This window comes from Solenopsis invicta, chromosome 9, assembly GCF_016802725.1.
Source record: "Solenopsis invicta isolate M01_SB chromosome 9, UNIL_Sinv_3.0, whole genome shotgun sequence".
Lineage (NCBI taxonomy): Eukaryota > Metazoa > Arthropoda > Insecta > Hymenoptera > Formicidae > Solenopsis > Solenopsis invicta.
The window spans coordinates 11,433,967-11,454,714 of NC_052672.1; the positions used below are offsets into that span (position 1 = coordinate 11,433,967).

Here is a 20,748-nt window from a genome sequence, read left to right on the forward strand (position 1 = left end):
CCATTCAAACTGTCGTTCGTAATTGATGCGGGTTTCGTTAATGTAAGATCGTAAGAACGGAAGCGATACGTCAAGTGAATAAGAACTTTATTTTATGATATTCAAAATGAGTTTCTTATACATAAATTATACTAAATATGAAAAGATTATTTTGTTATTTAGTTTGAAAATGCGGAGATGTAAAATCAATTAAACTGAAGAATATTATTAAACCATTCCGGATTTATTTGCATAATTAATTTTATCAACAGAGACAATCAAGAAATATATTTTCAACTCCGATTTAATAATTTTAATATCATTGTACATTAAATGTATTACTGTTTAATGAATTACAAGAACAAGAAGTAATAAAAAAAATACAATATTTTTATAGGAAATGATATATATTATAAATTTGAATGTGCTCTCAGAAATATTGTAGATTTATGAACACGCGATCTCTTTCAGCTATCTTAATTTACAAAAATGATAATTAAATTAGCCGACTAAATTTTGTCCGGAGAGAAACTAACAATTGCTTTTTTTTTGTTTATTTGAATATCGGTTGAGTTGTCATCGAATTAAGCATGTCTGGAAATGATTAAACTTCGTCCAACTTGTCGCGTTATGCTTCATAACTTCGTTAAGTTATTAAGCTCACGAAAGGAATTATAAGAAAATGCCTCACAAACTTCTATTAATCCCTATACTATAGCGTGCGCCTGGTTAAGAAACTTTAGATTTCACCTCGATTTAATAAAAAGAATTAATATTTAGAGAAGGTGGCATGTGCCGAGTTAAAACCACAACGTGCACTCCAATTTCATCACACCAAGCCGGTCTCATAATTAATCCCAATCCCATAAAGTAGAAGCTATTCTCTCTTTTCTTATATATACATACAATATATTCACATGAAACGGAGAAAGATTATTGGTTCACTTGAAAAAACACGATCGTCTACGGCACGAAGATTCAAGCGAACTGCAGACACAGACGAGGGGAACAAAAATTCGCCGTGGACGTGAGTTCGCGCGTTCCTCCGGGGTTGCGGATCTAACGATCGGCGATCGCAGGAGAGGCAGAGCCACCGAGGCAGCTTGATATTCGTCGGATGCGCGTCGCGGAGTCCGGCCGCGTATGAGCGCGGAATAAATTATCCCGGTGTGTCGGTCTGGTCCCTTCTGCGATCTCTCTCCGCCTCTCTTCCCTTTTCACTGGTCTATACTCTCTATCTCCCTCTCAACGTCCGACCGTCTCATTCCGCCTGCTCCGGCAATCACTCTCCGTTGTCGTTCGTTCATCCCTCTCCGTCTCTCGCTCCGCTCCCACCGCCGGAGTGTCTATAATGACTCCTCGTGGTGGGACGATACCGGAAGTGAAGTCAGAACGGCGGAACCACGACGTTCACTCAATGGAAAGTTTGAGCTCCGTCGGCGCGGGCTGCTCCAAGGTGGCTTACACGCGCTGCTCGCTCTCTCTCTCCTTCGCGCGCGCGGAAGGAAAATCTTTCGACCGGTGTGCGCTCGGCACTCGCGCGAACGCGAGTCACGCGCGAGCAGCCGCCGAGGAAAAGTCGCGTCGTCGGTCGGTGGTGGATCAGTCGAAAGTGCGGCGTCTCGAACCGAGCTGATTGGATATACTCGGGAGTGAAAGCCCTCCGGGATTTAGGGATGTTAATATTCTTTGACTGGGCCTCCGGCGTGGAAGGAAAATTAAAAGAAGGACAAGGAACCGCGGGGAAAAAGTTATTCGGAGATCCGGGAATAATGTGAACTGATGGGAGACTGAATTTCAAGTAGCTCGCAGGACATCGGTTTAATTTGGTGTGTCGAGTTGACTGACGGAGGAATTTCATCGGGATTGATGAACAAGAAAGAAAAATTGAACGCCCACGGATTTGATTCGCGGGAATAAATCCAACGATCGAGTCCGCCAATTAAGTGCGCCATACAAGTGCGAGAGTTGTGTATTCCGGTTGAAGAAAGCGTTCCGAACGCGAGTGATAAATTTGGGAAGAAGGTGATAGATCGATTGGAAAGGGAAAATTCGCAGCCGAATTAATGAAGGGGAAAAAAAAGAATCTAGGAGAAGCATCTATTTGATGTTGCATTATCGCGGCAAACAAAGTGCGTTTTATTGTGAAGCGCCGGAAGTCTCGGGGAGCAGCAAATAACATCGTCGAGTAATCAAGGCGGCGGTTGAATAAATTGGATCGGGGATATTACAAGAACGGTCGAGAGACGAGAAGAGAAAAAGGGGCGGGGAGGGAGGGAGGGAGGGAAGAAAAAGGACGCACAAGGAAAGTCGCCATTAGGCAATGGCAAAGAAAAAGCTTTCTCTCCGCGTGAAAGAAGGGAGACGATAAATTTGCCAGGGACATTGTACATTAACTTCCATTTCGGAAGCAGTGCGCGAAAATCTAAAAGTGTGTCGTATTCGTGATAAATTATCTGGAATTCCATCTGGGGAAAAATCGAAGGAAACGATCAGGCGCTTCGTTCGGCGATTCCCACCCCGAGGCAAATACGCTGAAAATTTCGGTTCGTCAGCGCGAACTTTTTCGTGGAATATATAAAACGAACGAAGAAAAGTTATTCCGCAGTCGACTCCAAATACGTTCTCTTTTCGTGCGCAACCGCATGAAAAATAGAGGAGTTCTCGCTGCGACGAACAATGAGCATTTTCGCGTGAAAGTGACAAGATGTGATGGGCGGGCCTTTGAGAAAAAAAAAAGAGATCCATGTGCTTTTCGTCGGCGAGACAAAAGGTTGTCTGTCTGTGAAACGGAAGTCCGTCGCGAGGAGGAATGCTAATTAACCCAATTCCTGCCGAAATTGCGTTAACAAACCAGCATGCATTTTAATCCGTCGTGTTATCAGTCCGCTCGCTTCCTTAATTACAGTGAAATCATTGTCTCGCGCATCAGTTGCAAAAAGAGGCGTGCGGAACGACGTAAATATGAATTAGTGTATCTCGACGAGTGAAGCCAGTCATCGTGCGAAGAAATTAGCGAAACTAATTCGAGATAAACTGCTGCGACGTCTTAATGAAGGAGAACTAATGAACTTTGTAATCCCGTAAAGTGCCCAGCGTGCCCGAGACGCGACGGCAGCTGGCAGTCTGTCATCGCCCGGGACTCCCTCCCGTGCGAAAACAAAGAATTTGCCGACGCGCGGCGAAAAGACTTTCAATTTGTGCAAGAAGTCGCCGTCCTGGGTGGCCCACAAACCCGAGTCACCCATCCGTGTACGTCTCTCCTCGTGCGCGCGCGATCAGCACGCTATACTTTTCTATGATCTGCGAGCCAGTTTAAATCTTGAATCGTGGACCGACGATTATAGTAATCGACCATGGGCGGGAGGACTTCATTCAAGAACGCCCGTTATTCGAAGCGACACGCATCGGGTTGAGCAGACCCGCGGCCTGTCATTGTCGATAACTCGTTCGCTGAAGGAGCGGGGGCAGGGTTGACCATCGAGGGTGAAAACAGGGGACTCGAAATACACTTGTGGAAGTATTTGTCAGAGATGGTCAGCCAACACGCGATGGCCACCACCGTCCGCAAAGTCAAGCAGGAGAACCGTCTCAGGCGGCAGAATCAGAGCCAAGGTATAACACACATATATAAACGCACGCTGGTCTCTCGCGAGCGTTGGACTCTCGCTAACGGACGGCTCATATTCTTCAGGAACGTGCGCATTCGTAACATAACTCGCACGTCCTTACTTCCGTGGGGACCTTAATCGCGATCTAGTTGCGCCGTATATCGCACCTCCTCCTGCGGAATTAACGCGGAGCAGTTAGGGCGTAACAGGAATATAATATGACGTTAATAACGCAGCACGCATACTATCATTTGCGTTACGATCGTTTTGCTGTAATTGCATTGCAAATATTATGAGACTTTAGTGAGTAAAACGTTAAAGAAAACGGGGAAGAGACTGGGAGAGAGCGAGGAAGAAATGCATATATTTACGGGCGTAAGATGGAAATTAGTGCGCAGTAATCGTACTTTAGCTGGTATAATCTTATCGCGAGTCATCGAGTTATCTTATTCACGGATTTTATGCGCTTTGATATTTTATCGAGTGAACGACCGGCTTACGTAAATATTGCTGAGCAAAATTCTCAAATGGATTTCAAATGTAAAAGTGTAGCTTATGCACTTCTTTTTTATTTGCAATTAAATCATCCTATCTAAATATTCTTAACATACTTTTCAGTAGACTTATGTATAATACATAGCAATTTCCTCGACATGTCTTTCATTTGAATAAGTTGTTCAACACATTCGTGTCATGGCTCACAGATACTCCTGGATGCATCGTAGCGAATATATTAATATTTATTTCACATTTCTCATATATACGCATACGCATATTCTTCGCCAATTTCATTTTTTGCGTATAACACAAGAATTGAAAATGCGCATTAAAAAAATATTATTAATTATTATTCTGTGCAAAAAATTCTCATTAAAAAGTTGAATAAAAATTTTAATATTGCAAAGTGTAATTATGCAGAATCCACTGACAAATCGCCGTAATGTTTGCACTCGTAACTTCTCTGTCGGCACACATTTTTTATTTAAATTAAATAAGTTGTCTTGTATCGGGATAAAATTTTTAACAGGAATTGCGTATTTTTTTCTTACAGATGAAGAAGGGCCTTACAAGCCAGTGCCACCACCGAAACCGGTGTCGAACAATCAGAAGAGTCAGGACGTTCACCGGGAGCAGGACGAACACCGGGAGCAGCCGGTAGCCGAACGGCCGTCTTTGCGAACGACTTCCGGTCCGGAAAGGACCAACGTCGCGGAGAACGGGCAGGTTCGAAGCGTAGCCGGGCAGTCCTTTGCACCGGAATACAGGATGCCACCTTTGTACGGGGAGGAGCAGAGTTCGGGTCAGGCTCAACAGGCGGCCAGTTTGCAAACTCACAGCAGCAAGTTCCCGGTAAGTGAGATAATGCACGTGAACGGCGAAATTATAGCACCATTATTTTTGCCAAAATATTATAATTTCACTACCTCGCTCTGATTTGCGGCATCTCTCCGAAAAACTGTGATTACAATATGTGTCGAGTCTTTTTATTATTTAATTTATCTCTCTTTTTTTCTCTCTCTCTCTCTCTCTCTCTCTCTCTCTCTTTCTTTCTACTTTTGGTAATGAAAGCAGAATGAATAAATAAAGCAGAATAATTAAAGTATTCGCGTGAAAATGATATATTATGCCATTATGGACTTATATTTTTATAAATTCATATATTTATAAAAATTTTTGTAATCAAGTATGTTTTAATATTTAAAAAAATATGAATACGTGTGAGTATGCTCGATATAAAGATAATCATTTTTGACATGAATAAAATATGACTAAAAACGGATAAAACGTCCAATCTAGATAGATATAAAGATGGATGCAATTAATTGACATTATCAGCATTTTTCCTTTATTTTAGTAAATATATGATATTATATAACACAGAGAATATTCATCAAATTATGACAGATATGCATTATCTTGCTTCCTTTCAATGACGTGATTTCGCGATATGGAACTTAGTAAGCTACAAAGGTCGCAAGATTGAAATACGAAATACTTTTAATAATGCTGAAAATTAATTAAAACCGTGATAATTTTGGTAAAAAAAAATATGCCTTTTAATATATCACAACATCATTCAATCCGCGTCAAATTTGTTAAAAATAAACAAAAGATTAATTCCATTCGTATACGCGCGCGTATAATACTGTAACTTGAAAGTCATTGAAACCGTATCGGGGTTGAAATCTCTTTTTTATGCGGAAAGCTTTTTTTACTTAGCTTTCCGCTGGAACTCACTCGGGGCCAGTGCACCTTCGCTGAACAGGTCACTAATTATCCTACGAGGGCAAGCGCAACACCTTGCTCGCTTCATGTCGCCCAGTATGTATGTACCAGGAACAATGAGGCGAAAAAGAACCGAGCGACGCAGCGGCGCATAATGCAGGTGGTTCTAAATCTTTGCCGTCTCGTGGCAAACACTCTTTTTTCTTTGCACTCTTACTGAATGCATCTTTTCACATTCTAGTCATGTATCCGCATTTCGTAATAATCTTTTTTTCTTCCTGCGTTATACCCGTTTTCAACGGACTTTTTTATCCTGCTGAAATTTTTACTAAAACGGATACGCCGTCGTGGCAGACACACGCGGCCGCTTGTTTCGCGCGTTGTAAAATTAAAGCGTCTATTTGAAGAATATTTGTTACTTTTGGTAAATTAAATTTCTGGCAAACAGAGAGAAAACTGCATTGTTATTCTTGCAATCCTCTAGTTAATTATATTTATTCGTGTAAAAGGTATTCAACAAAATACAATTACAATCTTTCTCATAAAAGTAATAATATCGATGATAATGATATGCACAATGTCTTTTGAGACTTCAAATTATTTGTTAGTTTTGAGTAGCTGGTAATTCTGATATTATAATTTGTACGTGCTTATAAATGAACTAATTAACGAGAACGCATTAATTTCAAAGGCAATCAAAGTTGATGAAAATTGATTAAAGATGTCTTTACAAGTCAAATGCATGTTTGCAATGACTTTAGAAGATGTGGAAAGAAAAGATTTTAAAAATTGATAGCTCTGCGTTTATTACTTCAAAAAGTCTATTCTTTTCATAAACAATAGAGAATACTAAAATAAAAAAAAAGCAAACTAAAATAATGACAATTTTAATTTGTTTAATAATCATCGTAAAATTACAGAAATATATATAGAATATCCTTATTAAGGATACATTGTTAAAGTAAATCTAAGTTTTAAGAAAGTTTTAATTTAAAATTTCATTACGTCTGAACATATAGAACATAAAAAATGTATGCAGTAGATGACGGGACTTCTCTCTAAGGAGAAAATCGCTTCAGATTCATTAATAAATTTGTTATTAAAACGAAAGTTGCAGGTTCCAGGACCTAATACACGTCCGCAACAACATGTTAGACTTTCTTTCTCTTAAACATTATTTATAGCTGCCGTCGCTTGTGCTCTCGATCGGACGCTCATTAATTGTAGAAACTTCGGCAGTGTCGCGATTTCCTGCCGGTGATTTCAATTGCAATTATCAGCGCTGCCGCGCTGATGAGGCGACGAATGCGTGCGATTCTCTGAATAAGGAGATTCCAGGAGTGCGTGTCGATGCGCGTCTTCTTGCTGGAGTTAAGTAGCGGCGAGAAGAAACGGGTAGAAACGACGTTACGCTTTATTCGGTATAAACGATCGGACTTTCTAGAATTATACTAGGTTTCTTTGACACGGCGAACCGGGCGCAATTATCATACCGCTACGGGAGAATCGCGCGAGAAATGGCGAAGCGAAATTTTTACTAACAGACAATTAAAACTCGTAACAAGCTGAAATTTCTACGCATTATTTCAGAGTTCAGACGAACGTTTAGTCACACATTTTCCATCAATCCTAAATCTGGAAACACTTGAGCGACGAGCTCTGCAGTTGATCGCGTTATCTCGCGACTCTATCTCGGCCGTCAATTATCATATCATTATCTCTCCATTGATGCGGCCGTGATTCATTTTTAATTTCTAATTTTCCCCATTGTCTATCGTGACTTATCTTTTGATTCTCGTCGCCTGACCTTAGCCAATTCCAGCTAATTAACCGCGAGCGTACTCGCGTAATCACGCGGTACGAATGGCGCCGGTACGAATGGCGCGGGCTGATCTTCCGCGTTCGGCGGGTTAGGAATTAGCGCGCGGTCCATGGAGAAATCTTCGGTAACAGTTCGTTGTACGCTAGTTACGTTGTTCTTGGGAAGGTTCTCAGAGGTTCTCCATCAAGACAAAGGGGGCATCATACGCGCGTACCGTTCGCCGGAAGTCGGGTAAGGGGGCCTTACTCGCGATAGCCGTTTAGATACACACCGCATTTCTCCGCAAGAATCGGCACGACCGCAGGTGAGAACAAATCGAGGGCAATCCAACGTCTTACCCTTCGGTCTTTGCCACTTCAGCCACTAGTGCCTTTATCATCAATTCTACACGCCGCCGTTGGCTCGCGTGACGTCATACGCACGCACGCACGTACGCACGCACGACGCATGCATGTATATACGCCTCGTTTCCTCGATCGAAGAGAAAAATTCTAAAAGCGACGCGGCCTATCACGTTGATTGATTAGAATATCCAATCGCGAGTCAACGTTAATTAATCCTTTTTCGTCGAACGTTTACGATCAATAGTCCTATAGCGTTTTAATTAATTCGCATGACATAAAAGCTTGCGGACTTGCTGCGAATTAATTCTTCTTTGACAGAGAAAGTGCGATTAGCGGTCTCATGCTTGGATCGTTGCTTTGTGCTTTATAACGAAAATTCAATTAAAATATGGAGAATTCTGTCTACGCTGAGAGAAAAAAATATCTTAAAGTAAAAAAACTTTGACCTAACAAAACGAAATTATTTACTCGACGAGTCCTAATAGCTTATTTACTTGCAGTCAAGTTAAACATTTCTTAATTGAAATATTATCGTAAATAAAATGGAGAAATAAATTTTAATCAAGTATTTTTTCCTTGTAGTTCGGAACATATTCGAGATAGTCAGATTCTTTAATCTAAGGAAACAATTTAATTAAGTTTAATAATAACATTTACTTATTTGTAAAATCATTATTTCAATGTTAAAATACTAGGTTAAATAAATTTCTGATGATATTTTTATTTATTTAAAAATAAATAATTTTTATTTCAACAGAACAAAAGCACATGCTTGCATCAAAATATATGATTTGGAGAAAATGTATTTTTTTTTTTTTTTTTCATTTTGAAACAATTTTTCCCTCAGTGCACTAAATTGATAAATTAATTATAAAAGAATTATAAACAAATACACTTTTGCATTTGATAGATGAGCTTTGAAAGATTGAAGAGAAATTTTTACACAGCTTATTGTTATCTTTTTTTGTACTTTCTTACTCCGTATCAAATAATTCAGTAATCAAGAATTAAATTAAAAGTCTCTGAGAAGGTAAAACCGCTTTAATAAAAAAGAGCTTTGACTTTATCCGTGAACAATCTCTTATCCTCCAATTGTAATCTGAAAAACGTTAATTAAAAACGTCAATTGGATTTGTATTTCGGATTAATTTAATTTAATTCAACTAACGGAACATCTCCGACGCGACGTGCACGCCCTGCGTGTCTGATTGAGACCTCGAGATACAAAATCGAGAGGGTTCTCTGGAATGTCTGTCTGTGCGAACAATAGCGGTCACGTTCGAAATTATTGCCACTAAAGGTACGACTCGTAAAAGACTGCCCTCCATTAAAGATTCAATGTCTCTTAAGTGCCGAGCACAAGAGCCGTAGTTAGGCGGGAATCCAATATCATCGGTGATGCAGGTGCAGTCGTTCAGGACACTATCACATCCTATTATCATCCCCGGAAGGCGCGAATCGATCAGTATTTTTATTCGCGCGAGCTTACGCCCCGACGCACCGCGTTACGCGCGTTCTCGTGACGCCGTTCCTCTATTAGCACGCTTTATTTCTTCCACAAAACATCGCCACTCCGTCCGTCGTGCCTCGAGCTTTTTTTATAATCCAGCTTTATGACGCAACACACTGCCGCGCAAGTATGCGTGTGCGTGTGCACGCGCACGTGTGCTTGTCGATGTGTGACGTCACATTCCGTCGACCACCCTACGGAGGATGTCGATGTAACTATCAGGTCTTATTCGAAAAAAAAAAGAAAAATACGCAATCATTTGGATTACTTCCAGGGGAAAAGACTAACAAAGAACGCAACTTACACGGAAGCCGTATGATGAAAATTACGTTGCGCTACACGTTTCCCAAGTTTTTCGATAAATCTCTTTCGTTCTGTATTTCCGCTACGCGTTTTGCGTCAAACATTGTCGCTTCATTCCCATTATCTCTTGAGCAAACAATTCAGAGTTGTATTTACCGTTACATGCGCGGAAATTATTAAACCTTTAACAAACGCATGTTTTTTATTAATTTTTTACTCGTGCTGTTAGCACAATTGGAAAATACCTTTGATTATATCGATTCGCAAATTAAATCTTGTATAAAGTCAACTCTGACCCATTTCCTTTCTCAAATAACATATATAGACCGTGCATTTAAAAAAGCAGATTTATTCATAAATTATTCACAGGAAAATCAAAACAAAGCTCGTCTCTCTGCGAAACATTGATTACGGTGGACGAATTGTTATCTTATCTTTTGAACAATTATAAATGATTCATGAGAAGCTAGGCGAGTGATATATTTTTCCAAAAATGCGGTACGCTCGTATAGAAATGCATATATCGAGTTTATTATACATTCATACGTGATGAAAATACATTTATACATCGCTATTAAAAAATCGCTGATATATTTATGTTCAAAGCAAATAAATGTATTAATATTCGGTGCTCGGAGAATGGAATTTCTTATGAACGCTCACGTTTTTTCCTCTCTCCGATTTCTCACGAAAATCGTATGTCTCTATGTTCGAAATTGGACTTTGGACGTCTCGAGAACGATTAACCTGAGACTAGTCACCTGCGCACATTTTGTGGAACTATTCGGAATGGATTTCTATCAGAATTATTCAGTGTTATTTCCGATTAGATTTTTTATTGTGTCTTCTAGAGAAAACGTAATAATTCCATTTCGAAAAGTTCTATGATAGGTGCCATGGGGATGGAGATTTATAACTTAGCTTTGGAAAAATTAAGAACATGTCACAGCAATTTTTTTTACTGATTTAAAATTCGTATCTATTTTTCATTCAAAGTAGATCCATTTTGTGCAATAACAAAAAAAGTTATGACTTATATATTCGTAGTATCGATTTGTTAATAGTGGAGTGTAAAAAATATTCTCTCTCTCCAGGTAATCGTTTACATTACACGTATAAAATCAAGTATGGTGAAAGTTTGTATTGTAAATTCTAAGTAGTAATATGAATTTAAATGGAGCTTGGATTAAAAAATATTTAGCTATTAATATCGTTGTACAACACAAAACGTTGATATCATGTTTCTTCCATGTCTATTTTTATTTTTATTAAAAAGTTTTAGTTTTATTGAAATAATTTTTGTATTTATATAACGCAATAAACAAATGTAATAAAAACCGTTTTAATAATTCTGTAAAAGCAAATACAAAATAAATAACTTTATATGATACCGATACTTAGCTTTATTTTAAGCTACCGATACTTAGCTTTATTTTAAGCTACTATAAAATGGATATTATATATTTCGTTTTTTCTTAATAATACATTTTTTTCACAAACCTCAAAATAAACGATTTCGATGAAAACTTGCAATATAAAAGTTTTAATAACTGATTTAATCATTTTTTAATATAAATGTTATCATAATAAGTTGCTTAACGTGCTTCTTCCGTTTATTTAATATTTTCTTGATTTCTCCTTACTGTTTTGAGAAAATATTGATTAAATCTATATACATGCCCATAGATATTAATAAATCATAAAGCAATCAATAATGTACAATATGTAGCTAATAAATAACAATGACTTTTAACTAGGGTGTAAAAATCACCTATGTAATCGTTTATAAAAAAAAAAGATGAGGTGACTATTAACCGGATTAACAGCCTAATTCTGTGCTTATCTCTCATACGGCAAAATCACGGCCCTTTACGAGGGGAGTCTTTTTGCGTTTCCCGACGCGATCAGCGAACGAGGCAGTCGAGAGAGTCTCGGGGGAAGTAAATCTCGTCGACGCGACGAGACCGCGCACGGGCTCTCGTACGTGCACGTACGCGAGCGGTAGTTATGTATCCGCAAGCGTGATTATGCACGGGGCTTACCTATCCGCGTGCATTTATTTTCCGCGGCAGTAGCTCGTTTCATCACGCTTGCTTTCTTCCGAGCGCGATGCCCGGCCGTTGCTGTGGCGATGCCCGGCCGATGTTGCAGCCAGTTTAGTTCAGTGACACTTAGCGCGTTGTTACGCGCACGCAACGAACGCACACGTCGCGTCATTGCGCCACGCCGCGCTGCGCAGCGCGGCCGCGCACGCACTTTGCGTATCATGCGTATCGTGCGCCGTGCGTGCGTGCGTGCGAACTCGCTTCGACACGGATGCTCCGCTTGGCGTGGACGCAGCCGAGAAAGCCGCACGGAAAATCCCTCGGCGGCGGCGCGCGGCGGCGTCGACGGTTGTCTGCGCGGCGGGCTCCAATATCGTCCGTTTGTTTTTGCTCTGTTTACCTAGGTGCATTTACAGCGCGCCTCTCAGGGCGCGCTCGGCTGCGCGCGAGCTAAGAAAAGACGCTCGCCAGCAGATTAATTTGCTTTAACGCGTCAATTATCCTCGCAAAAGCAATTTGAAGAGATTCCGAGATTCATTTTTAATCGGAAATTAGGCTATAAACGTTAAAAATGAAAATTGTTGAAAGAAACAGAGCGTGGGGTCATTTATGTATTTGAACTGAGCATATTATTATTAATAAATAACGATAGTTTTTCTTCAATACATTAAATTATAATTTACCTTGTTAATATGCCAGATTCTTAATTGAAAGCAATTTTGATATAAAAAATGCACACTCAAAAAATGGTGACATGAAAAATCATAAATTAGAGATGTATTTGGGTTTTATATCTCAAAACATTATGTAAAATCGCGAGTAGCATTATCAGTTTAATTAAATTTTTTACATATACTAATAAAACTAATAAATAATCGTACATTATTTTCCCTAAGATATCAAATTATTAATTTGTAATATTTATTAAAAATTCACTTAGATCCACTTGCTCGTTTAAAAGTTATTTATTTAGAACTGTAGCAAAATATAGTAATTTTTGCTGCAAAAGCCGTTAGAAATCAAATTTTTTATTGTTTTCTTTTTCGCAGCTAATTTCAGGGCCAAAATTCGAACATTCGCTACCAAATTTTTTTTATTGTTAATTAAAAAAAAAGTATAAATCTAGAGAAGCCTTCAGTTTTTAAATTTCGATAACTTTCAGCTTTATTGTATAGCCAAAATATTCTTGAAAGCGATCGGAGTTAACACGATTGATGAGAAAGATCAGCCATTAGTATTAACGATTACATTATACATTTAAATTACATTTAATTTATGCCGAATCTTTTGATACTATCAATTAATTCATATTAATTAGCTATTTGGGAATCTTCGCTGAGAGCACAAGCAACTTATTTATAATATTAAGTGAATTTTTCTTGAATAACGTCGTTTGCAGAAAGAGATATAACTATTTTAAATGATAATCTCTTCCTGATTGCAGATAGAACGCGAGTTGATCCTGTCGTCGGGAGACAAAAATTCCAAGATCCCCATTCTTCACGAGTACAAACAGAGGACCGCCGGAAGAGTCGCCATCGCGCCGGATGCGCCGATCAAGCAACAGGCCTGGGTTCAGGAGGTAAGTGCGATCCTCCACGATAACTCACGGAGTGGATAAACCGCACTGATTTCCTCGTGTCTTTTCTTTCGGACAATAGCTGCTAGCGTAAAAAGAGTTGGATCACTTATTGTCAGTGCACTCTCTTCCTTCCTCGTATTTCACGCAAAGCTGCGCGTTCCCTTATTATTTAATGTTTAAGCGAGATATACGTTCCTCTTTACAAGGGCAAGTTTAATAACCTAATGGATCGTTAAGTTCACCGAAGTGGATAAACTTCTGACGGTAGTCGGATTGACGAAGTTTTCGTCCTACTTTGAGGCCGGCTCTATTGTTTCACGATCATTACGAAATCCCTGGATTAATCGGGCGCCACGTGTATACGATGTTACGCACACGTGCCACCTACGTAAGTGTCAGTAGGCGTCGGAAATACACGGGAAAGGCGATCCCTTTTCCGGTTCCATATATTGATATCTTATGGGATGGGTAGAAATTGGTATGTGATCAAAAAAGACAATATAAATGTGTTCTTCGTGCATTTTTTATAAATCTTATTAATCCGTCGATTATCTGATTTTGTTGCTTTTTTCATCTTCAAAGTTATTTTATTTATTTTCTTACTTTTTCTATTTTATTAATGTTTTAATATACATTGTACTTTTGCAATTATTACACTGAGAAAAAAAATTGTTTACTTGACTAAATATTTCAACTTGATTAATTTTCTTCAGTTCAAGTATTTGTGTATTTAAGAATTGAATATTTAAATGCTTAAACTAAAGTTTAAGTATTTTATGTATTTGAATTAATTAAATGCATAAGTATTTAAAATAAAGAAACATAATAGAGTTGAAAAATGTAATCAATTTAACAACTTTTTTCTCAGTTTATATCACATTTATTAAGAAAAAACTATGCAAGATGGTTTTTCGAGAATTTTTTTTACGGTGAATTACATTTTTCTATTAATATCAGCGTAACATAACAGCAAAGTTAGTTTGTTTAATTGGCTCGAAAGTCACATTTTTTTATTTGTTATCTTGAAATTAGGATTCGTTACTATAGTTAGGGACGAAACGACTTCGTACTGCCGCAGTAAATTACATCCTGCATGATCACCATCGGATGAGATTTGCGTTAACGACGTACCATGAGAAAGAGAGACGACATTGCTCCGTGGTATGACATTCTCGTGTACGATACAAAAACAAGGCGACCTTAACTGTTACGCCGTAAGTGCGCTGCGAATCGGCCTCTTCTGTTTACGAGATTGCGCGCGAGATAAACTGTGCAGTTATCGGTCCTCGGGTAGTCGTTGGCCGCGGTCTCATTGATCCTATGACGACGATGCTCGATTATGGAATGCTTCGGGCGGTCAATTCTGAAACGGCGATGATGCTCGCGTGCACTGCGTGTGCCAATGACGCAGTAAACATAGGTGCTCTCTCTCCCTGGATATTGCTACCCATTTTGTGATTAACAATAGTCAACTTTATCGTTGACTATATTATACTGTATAGTCTAGTGTCGTCTGTAACTCTTAACGACAGTTCGGTATCGTTACTGCGTCGTTGCATGGATTGTATTCGAGAATAGGACCATAACTTGCTTAGCGAAAAACTTAAGTAAATTTTCCGTTGATTTTCCAAAAGGAATAAGATCTGATTTTCATTAATTGGAAATCTCGTAGATTCCAGAAAAATACCAAATCAGATACTTTTAAATCTAACTGTTAAATCTAACAAACACATTTTCAGGTTTAAAATTGCGGACATTTCGACGTTATCGCAAGCTTGTAATAACATTGCAAAAATTTTTTGTAACTTCCATGCAATATTACAATTTTTTGTAATTGTTTTAATGTAAAGTTTATGCAATGTTTCTTTAATCTTTCAACGCTGATTGTGAGTTATGATACTAACTTTCACTTTTTATAACAAATGTTACATTAATGATTAATATTATCAAAATATGGATTGTTTTATTTTAAACTTTTTCCCTTCTTTTTTTTCTTTCATCTCTTTATCTTCATCTTTTTTTCCGTATTTAAAAACTCCTTTCTTCCTTCTCCTTTCATTTTTCATTATTTTATCTTTTCTTTTTTATATCCAACGTTTTATAATATTTATTTGTCTATTATTATATGTGATTTTTTCTGAAAGACAGAATAAAAATAATATTTTATTAAATAAATTTTTATTTCTATATCAAAATTTCTTTGTTTTTGCTTCTTTTGAAATTTCTTCTTTTATAACTCTTTACAAATAAATTTTTAACTTTGGTAAAAATTTAATAAATTAAAGTTTATGTGTTCCAAAAATAATTAGTTAAAGTTAAAAATTAAATCATTTAAAAGTGACTACGTTAAGTTAAAAGTTATTAATTTTATTATTTAACTTTTAATTTTTAATTACCAATCCTATAAATGAGTTAAAAGTTGTTACGGGAGACTCGCGCAGCGAGAGAGACTCACCTAAGATGCGTGTGCACGCTGCTGCCGTCTTTGTTAAAGCCCCACTCGGGTCGTTGACCGCATACGGCCCGGCAGACAGGCACACGTGCTTGCCGTCTGGGCCGCCTCCCCACTCTCCGTCAGCCGCGAAGAGTGGGGAGGCAATCCAGACGGCAAGCACGTGTGCCTGTCTGCCGGGGCCGCGTGCGGTCAACGACCCGAGTGGGGCTTTAACAAAGACGGCAGCGGCGTGCACACGCGCCTTCGGTGAGTGGAGTCTCTCTCGCTGCGCGAGACTACCGTAGCAACTTTTAGGGAGATCTTGCATCGCACCGTGTTACAAACTTTCGTAACTTATTTGCAGGATAACATTTGTTATAAAAAGTGAAGGTTAGAATCATAACCCAGTATTGAAACCCTGCTTAAACAGTCGAATAAGAAATGATAGAAACATATAAAAATTTGATAAAAATCTTTAGATTTAGATAAAATTATTTAAGATTTTTATTAAATTTCTATATGTTTCTATTATTTCTTATCCGGTTTCTTATACTTTTTAAGCAAGAATGATTAGAGAAACATTGTATAAATCTTACATTGAAACATTGTAATACTGTACGGAAGTTACAAAAGATTTCTGCAATGTTAATATAAGCTTGCGGTAACGTTGAGGTATCCGCAATTTTAAACCTGAAAATCTTTCTAACGTTTCGGACTATTTAAGATCGTCTACTGGTTTTACTGGTGGAAGAAACGAAACGCAACGCCAGTAATTTTCACTTCTGCCACCTGCATTATTTTGACTAATAAATAACCAAACCCATTTTCGAACAGACTGTCAGTGATTATAAAATAAGTGAGGAAGTGAAATAGTTCCGTAAGTAAAATATATTCACAGAGCATGTCTTCAAAATGTGATTCAAACGTTCAAAGATAAGTAAAATGTTCAGCTCGTCCTATTTAATCTATGTTCATAATTAACAGACGGCCGACTTTGTCACAGCGATAAAGAAGCGCCGGTTGCCTGTACACACAGGCAGATCTGCCACGACAGATCTGCTTATCCATAAACAACATGAATGAAATGTGTAATGAATCCGTCGCAGCAGACCCGCCCGCATTAAAGAAAAAATAATCTTAATACAAGCACATTTAATGTTAAACCGGCGCAATTCTATTCTTCATAAAGTAAAATTTGTTTTTAATTAGTATCTTTTCGCTTTGTTTTAAGAATAATTTATTCTTAATCGAAGATTATTTATTCTTGGCACTACACAAAGCATAAAATATTTTTATATTAAAACATTTATGTATTTTTTTAAGACTTTATTTTTTTGTGTGGTACTAAAAAGAAATAATGTGAATTAAATGTGGCACACAACGATTTTTCTACAATACACGAATTTTGCTTATTGAAAGTATAGAATTTGAAAGATGAAACGTCAATTTTAGATATAACGATGTATGTATATTAATTTTTTTCCAGTCACACAAAAATGTACATGAATGTGTATACCATATTTATTGCTAATCGATTTTGCACTACTAAAAAAAAGATGATTAAAGAACCATATGGTGAAATCCTGATGTATTTCTTGTTAGTGCAGCCAAAACATTTTTCTCAATGTTAAACGGCAAATTTTCTCACTACATTTACATCTACCCGTTTGCATCACTGTGTAACTTAACTTTAAACTCAGTTTAATTCATTCTAAGAACTAGAGAAAGATCAGAAGTAAGTTAAACTGAGTTTAAAGAGTTAAGCTACCTTGGTGCAAACGAGCTTCCACAGAACTGTCTTCGGGAATCTCTTCATTAAGTTATCTTTTCTTTACTTTCTTAAAATATCATCTATCATCTTGCAGATCAATGTCGCCGTTGAATTTGGTAAAAACTCGAAAAGAATATTCGACTAGATTACGATACAAACATCAGGTGAGCGCGAAGGGATCGTCTTTCCGCGATTTCGCACGCAGCCCGACGCGCTCGATACGCTCCAGCGTGCGGAATGGCCAACTTTCGTTGCCTTTCGAATTACTTAAACCTACTTTACATAATACACATCATCGTGCGAGACGACACTTAATCAGTGCTGAACGTGTATGTTCGCCGTGTCGGGCAGGAGGCAACGCCACGCCATAGACACACACGTAGCTCGTAAACCTATTTCCAGCGCTCCCGGAAACTCCGAGTGTTGCTAACTTCGGCGATTCCGCATAAGTAAATTTTTCCCTACTTTTGTGGAACCCACGTGCAGCAGCTTTCAGCCTTGTTTTCTCTTTTTAACGTCATGTACGGCGGCCGGTCTCTGCTTCGGAGCTACAGTTTCGCCGTGAAAGTTCCTCCTTCAATGTGGAAATGCTATGAAAAGTTCGATCGAAAAAGAGCGCGCGCGTAGGTAGAAAATACAGAATGCAACATTATTTCCCGTGTTTTCTCTCTTTATATATTTTTTCTTTCTATTTTTCCGAAGAACAGTTTTCCTGAAAAGTTACATTTCTACGCATACACTTTGCATCGCAATTTCTTTCAACGAAATTGGAAGAGAGAAAATTTTAGATTGCCAATTGCCATTTGTTCTTACAATACGGAAGACGATAATGAATAGACAGTTGGTATTATCTCAATTCTACATTAAGAAAAAAAATTGGTTGAAAAACCAAAATATCTAGTCCGATGCGTTCAACTAAATATCGAGTTGGTTTAGTTAATTCTTTGATTAAAAATTATTAATGATTGACATAAAAAGACTACACCTTTTTGTACAACTAAACAACCCAATGTTGAATCAACCCTATGTCTAGTTGAATGAAACGGACTAAATACTTTATATTTTCAACAAATTTTTTTCTCGCGAAGTGTACGTTCACATTAACAATTAATGTTATGCTATTAAATAACCCTGCATAATTCAAAATGTGCATAGCCAAATAAATGTTAAGTAACAAGAAAAACACTCGAGTGTACATTATTCGTGTGATAATGCGCTCAGATTTAAAAATAATGAGGAAGTATGCTTTTAGTTTTTTTTTCATATAATATATAAGAATATTCGATCAGGTTCCGATCGTTCATCTTCTTTTGTCTCCTTCAGTTTATACGAAGAGGCGCCTTCTCTTATGTAAAAGGCGTTCAAAGACATCATCGGGGAACCGTGATTTTTCGAGAGGCGTAGCGCGCCGTATACGAAAAAAATTCGGTTTTTATCTCTCGCACGGTAGTGTAATCCCGGCACGGTATCAGCGTGGCCATAAGTCAGAGAGCCTTCTCCGTATGCGCAATGCGTGTCCGCGGGGCCCTATGCGGCCGTTGTTATTCCAGACGCATTTCTCTTCCCGAGAACCGTAGGATTCAGTGCGTTAACTTTGAAATTCCCCGTGCGGCCGGGGCAACGCGCACGCCGTGGCCGCCGGCCGCGCCGATCAAGCGTGGCCGTTAGCCGATGATGTCCTCCTTCGAAGGGAATCGTATTCGATCCTGGAAGGTCGATAACATATTACTTTATTTTACGACCATCGTCGTCGTTATATCGAATTGTATCATATCCCGTGTCGCGTCGCGTCACTATATTCATAATCTCCCGTGTTGCGACACGAGTTTACCACATTAATTTAACGATGCTGCTTCAGAGAGACGGAGACCGAGAGCGTCAATATGATAGCAAATATTTATAGTCCACACGGTTTATGGTGACTAATTAAGATTGTTGATTTCTTGATGACACGTAAATATAAACTCTCTCGTATAGTTAATGCCATGTACAGTTCAAAAAATTAAGCAAGATATATTTTAGCTGATTTAACATTGTATACTATCTTTTTTATACTTTCCTGTTTTGATAAAGTCTGCTTCAACAAGAGTGGAACATTTTTATTATCTTTATTCTTTATCTTTACTCTATCTTTTTTTTTCGTATATGGCGCGCTACTCCTCTCGAAAAATCACGGTTCCCCGATGATGTCTTTGAACGCCTTTTACATAAGAGAAGGCGTCTCTTCGTACTGAAGGAGACAAAAGAAGATGAACGATCGGAACCTGATAGAATATTCTTATATATTATATGAAAAAAAAACTAAAAGCATACTTCCTCATTATTTTTAAGACTACTACTGATAAAATATTAAGGATGAGGAATTGCTTGTTCTTCTCGAATGATTGACTCTCTGTAATTAATAATAAACAAAACAGTTATTATTGAATAAAAACATTAATTTTTAAAATGTAATCATACACTGAGGGAAGAGTTATTAAATTTTAATAAATGTTTATTCGAATAGTGCAAATAAAATATTCATATATTCTAAATTATTGATTCTTGTACTAAAAATAAATATATTCAGTACAAGAATCAATAATTTAATTTAAGTTTCATCATTTTTCTTAGAGAGCAAATATTTATGTGTCGTAAGTAAATATTTTATTACTACTATTCAAATAAATATTTATTAAACTTTAAAAATTTTTTCTTTTAGTGTAGGTATCCCGTGCCTGATCAATTTCTATTCCTAGAAATTTTTCAAAAATTCAGATATTTAAATTATATTTTATTTCATTTTTTTTCAAGAAGAAGGACAGATATTTAATCTGAAAACATGAAAGTACGTTCATTAATTTTTAGAAATTTCTTTGAACCATTTTAAAAAGATGAAAAATTAATTGGACACGAGATACATGATTAAAACAAAGATATTTTTTAAGGATCTTACAATAATAATAACATTTCTTTTTTTATCTTGTTTTAGATTGTAACATTTTTATCATCTATCTTAATTACTAATACAATATTAAAATTACTTGAAATGTGATTGTTTCTATAATTAATAATAAACAAAACAATCGCTATTGTGCAGAAACATCAATAACACTCTGCGTTTATTCTTTAGTTTTCCCTT

General features: G+C 37.5%; 1 protein-coding gene across 6 annotated transcripts in view; it reads left to right on the top strand.

Annotated features, from left to right (window-relative positions):
• LOC105208288 overlaps nucleotides 1-20,748 on the top strand; it is a 79,177-nt gene that overhangs the window by 45,717 nt on the left and 12,712 nt on the right. For 3 of the 6 annotated variants that reach the window (XM_011178107.3, XM_039453546.1, XM_039453547.1), the window contains 2 exons: nucleotides 4,642-4,940; nucleotides 13,285-13,422. In XM_011178107.3, coding sequence (XP_011176409.1) covers nucleotides 4,642-4,940; nucleotides 13,285-13,422 — 437 coding nt within the window. Of the gene's footprint in view, nucleotides 1-1,333; nucleotides 3,595-4,641; nucleotides 4,941-13,284; nucleotides 13,423-20,748 lie in introns of those variants that run through there. The other 3 variants (XM_011178108.3, XM_026134712.2, XM_026134711.2) reach the window with 3 other exon arrangements.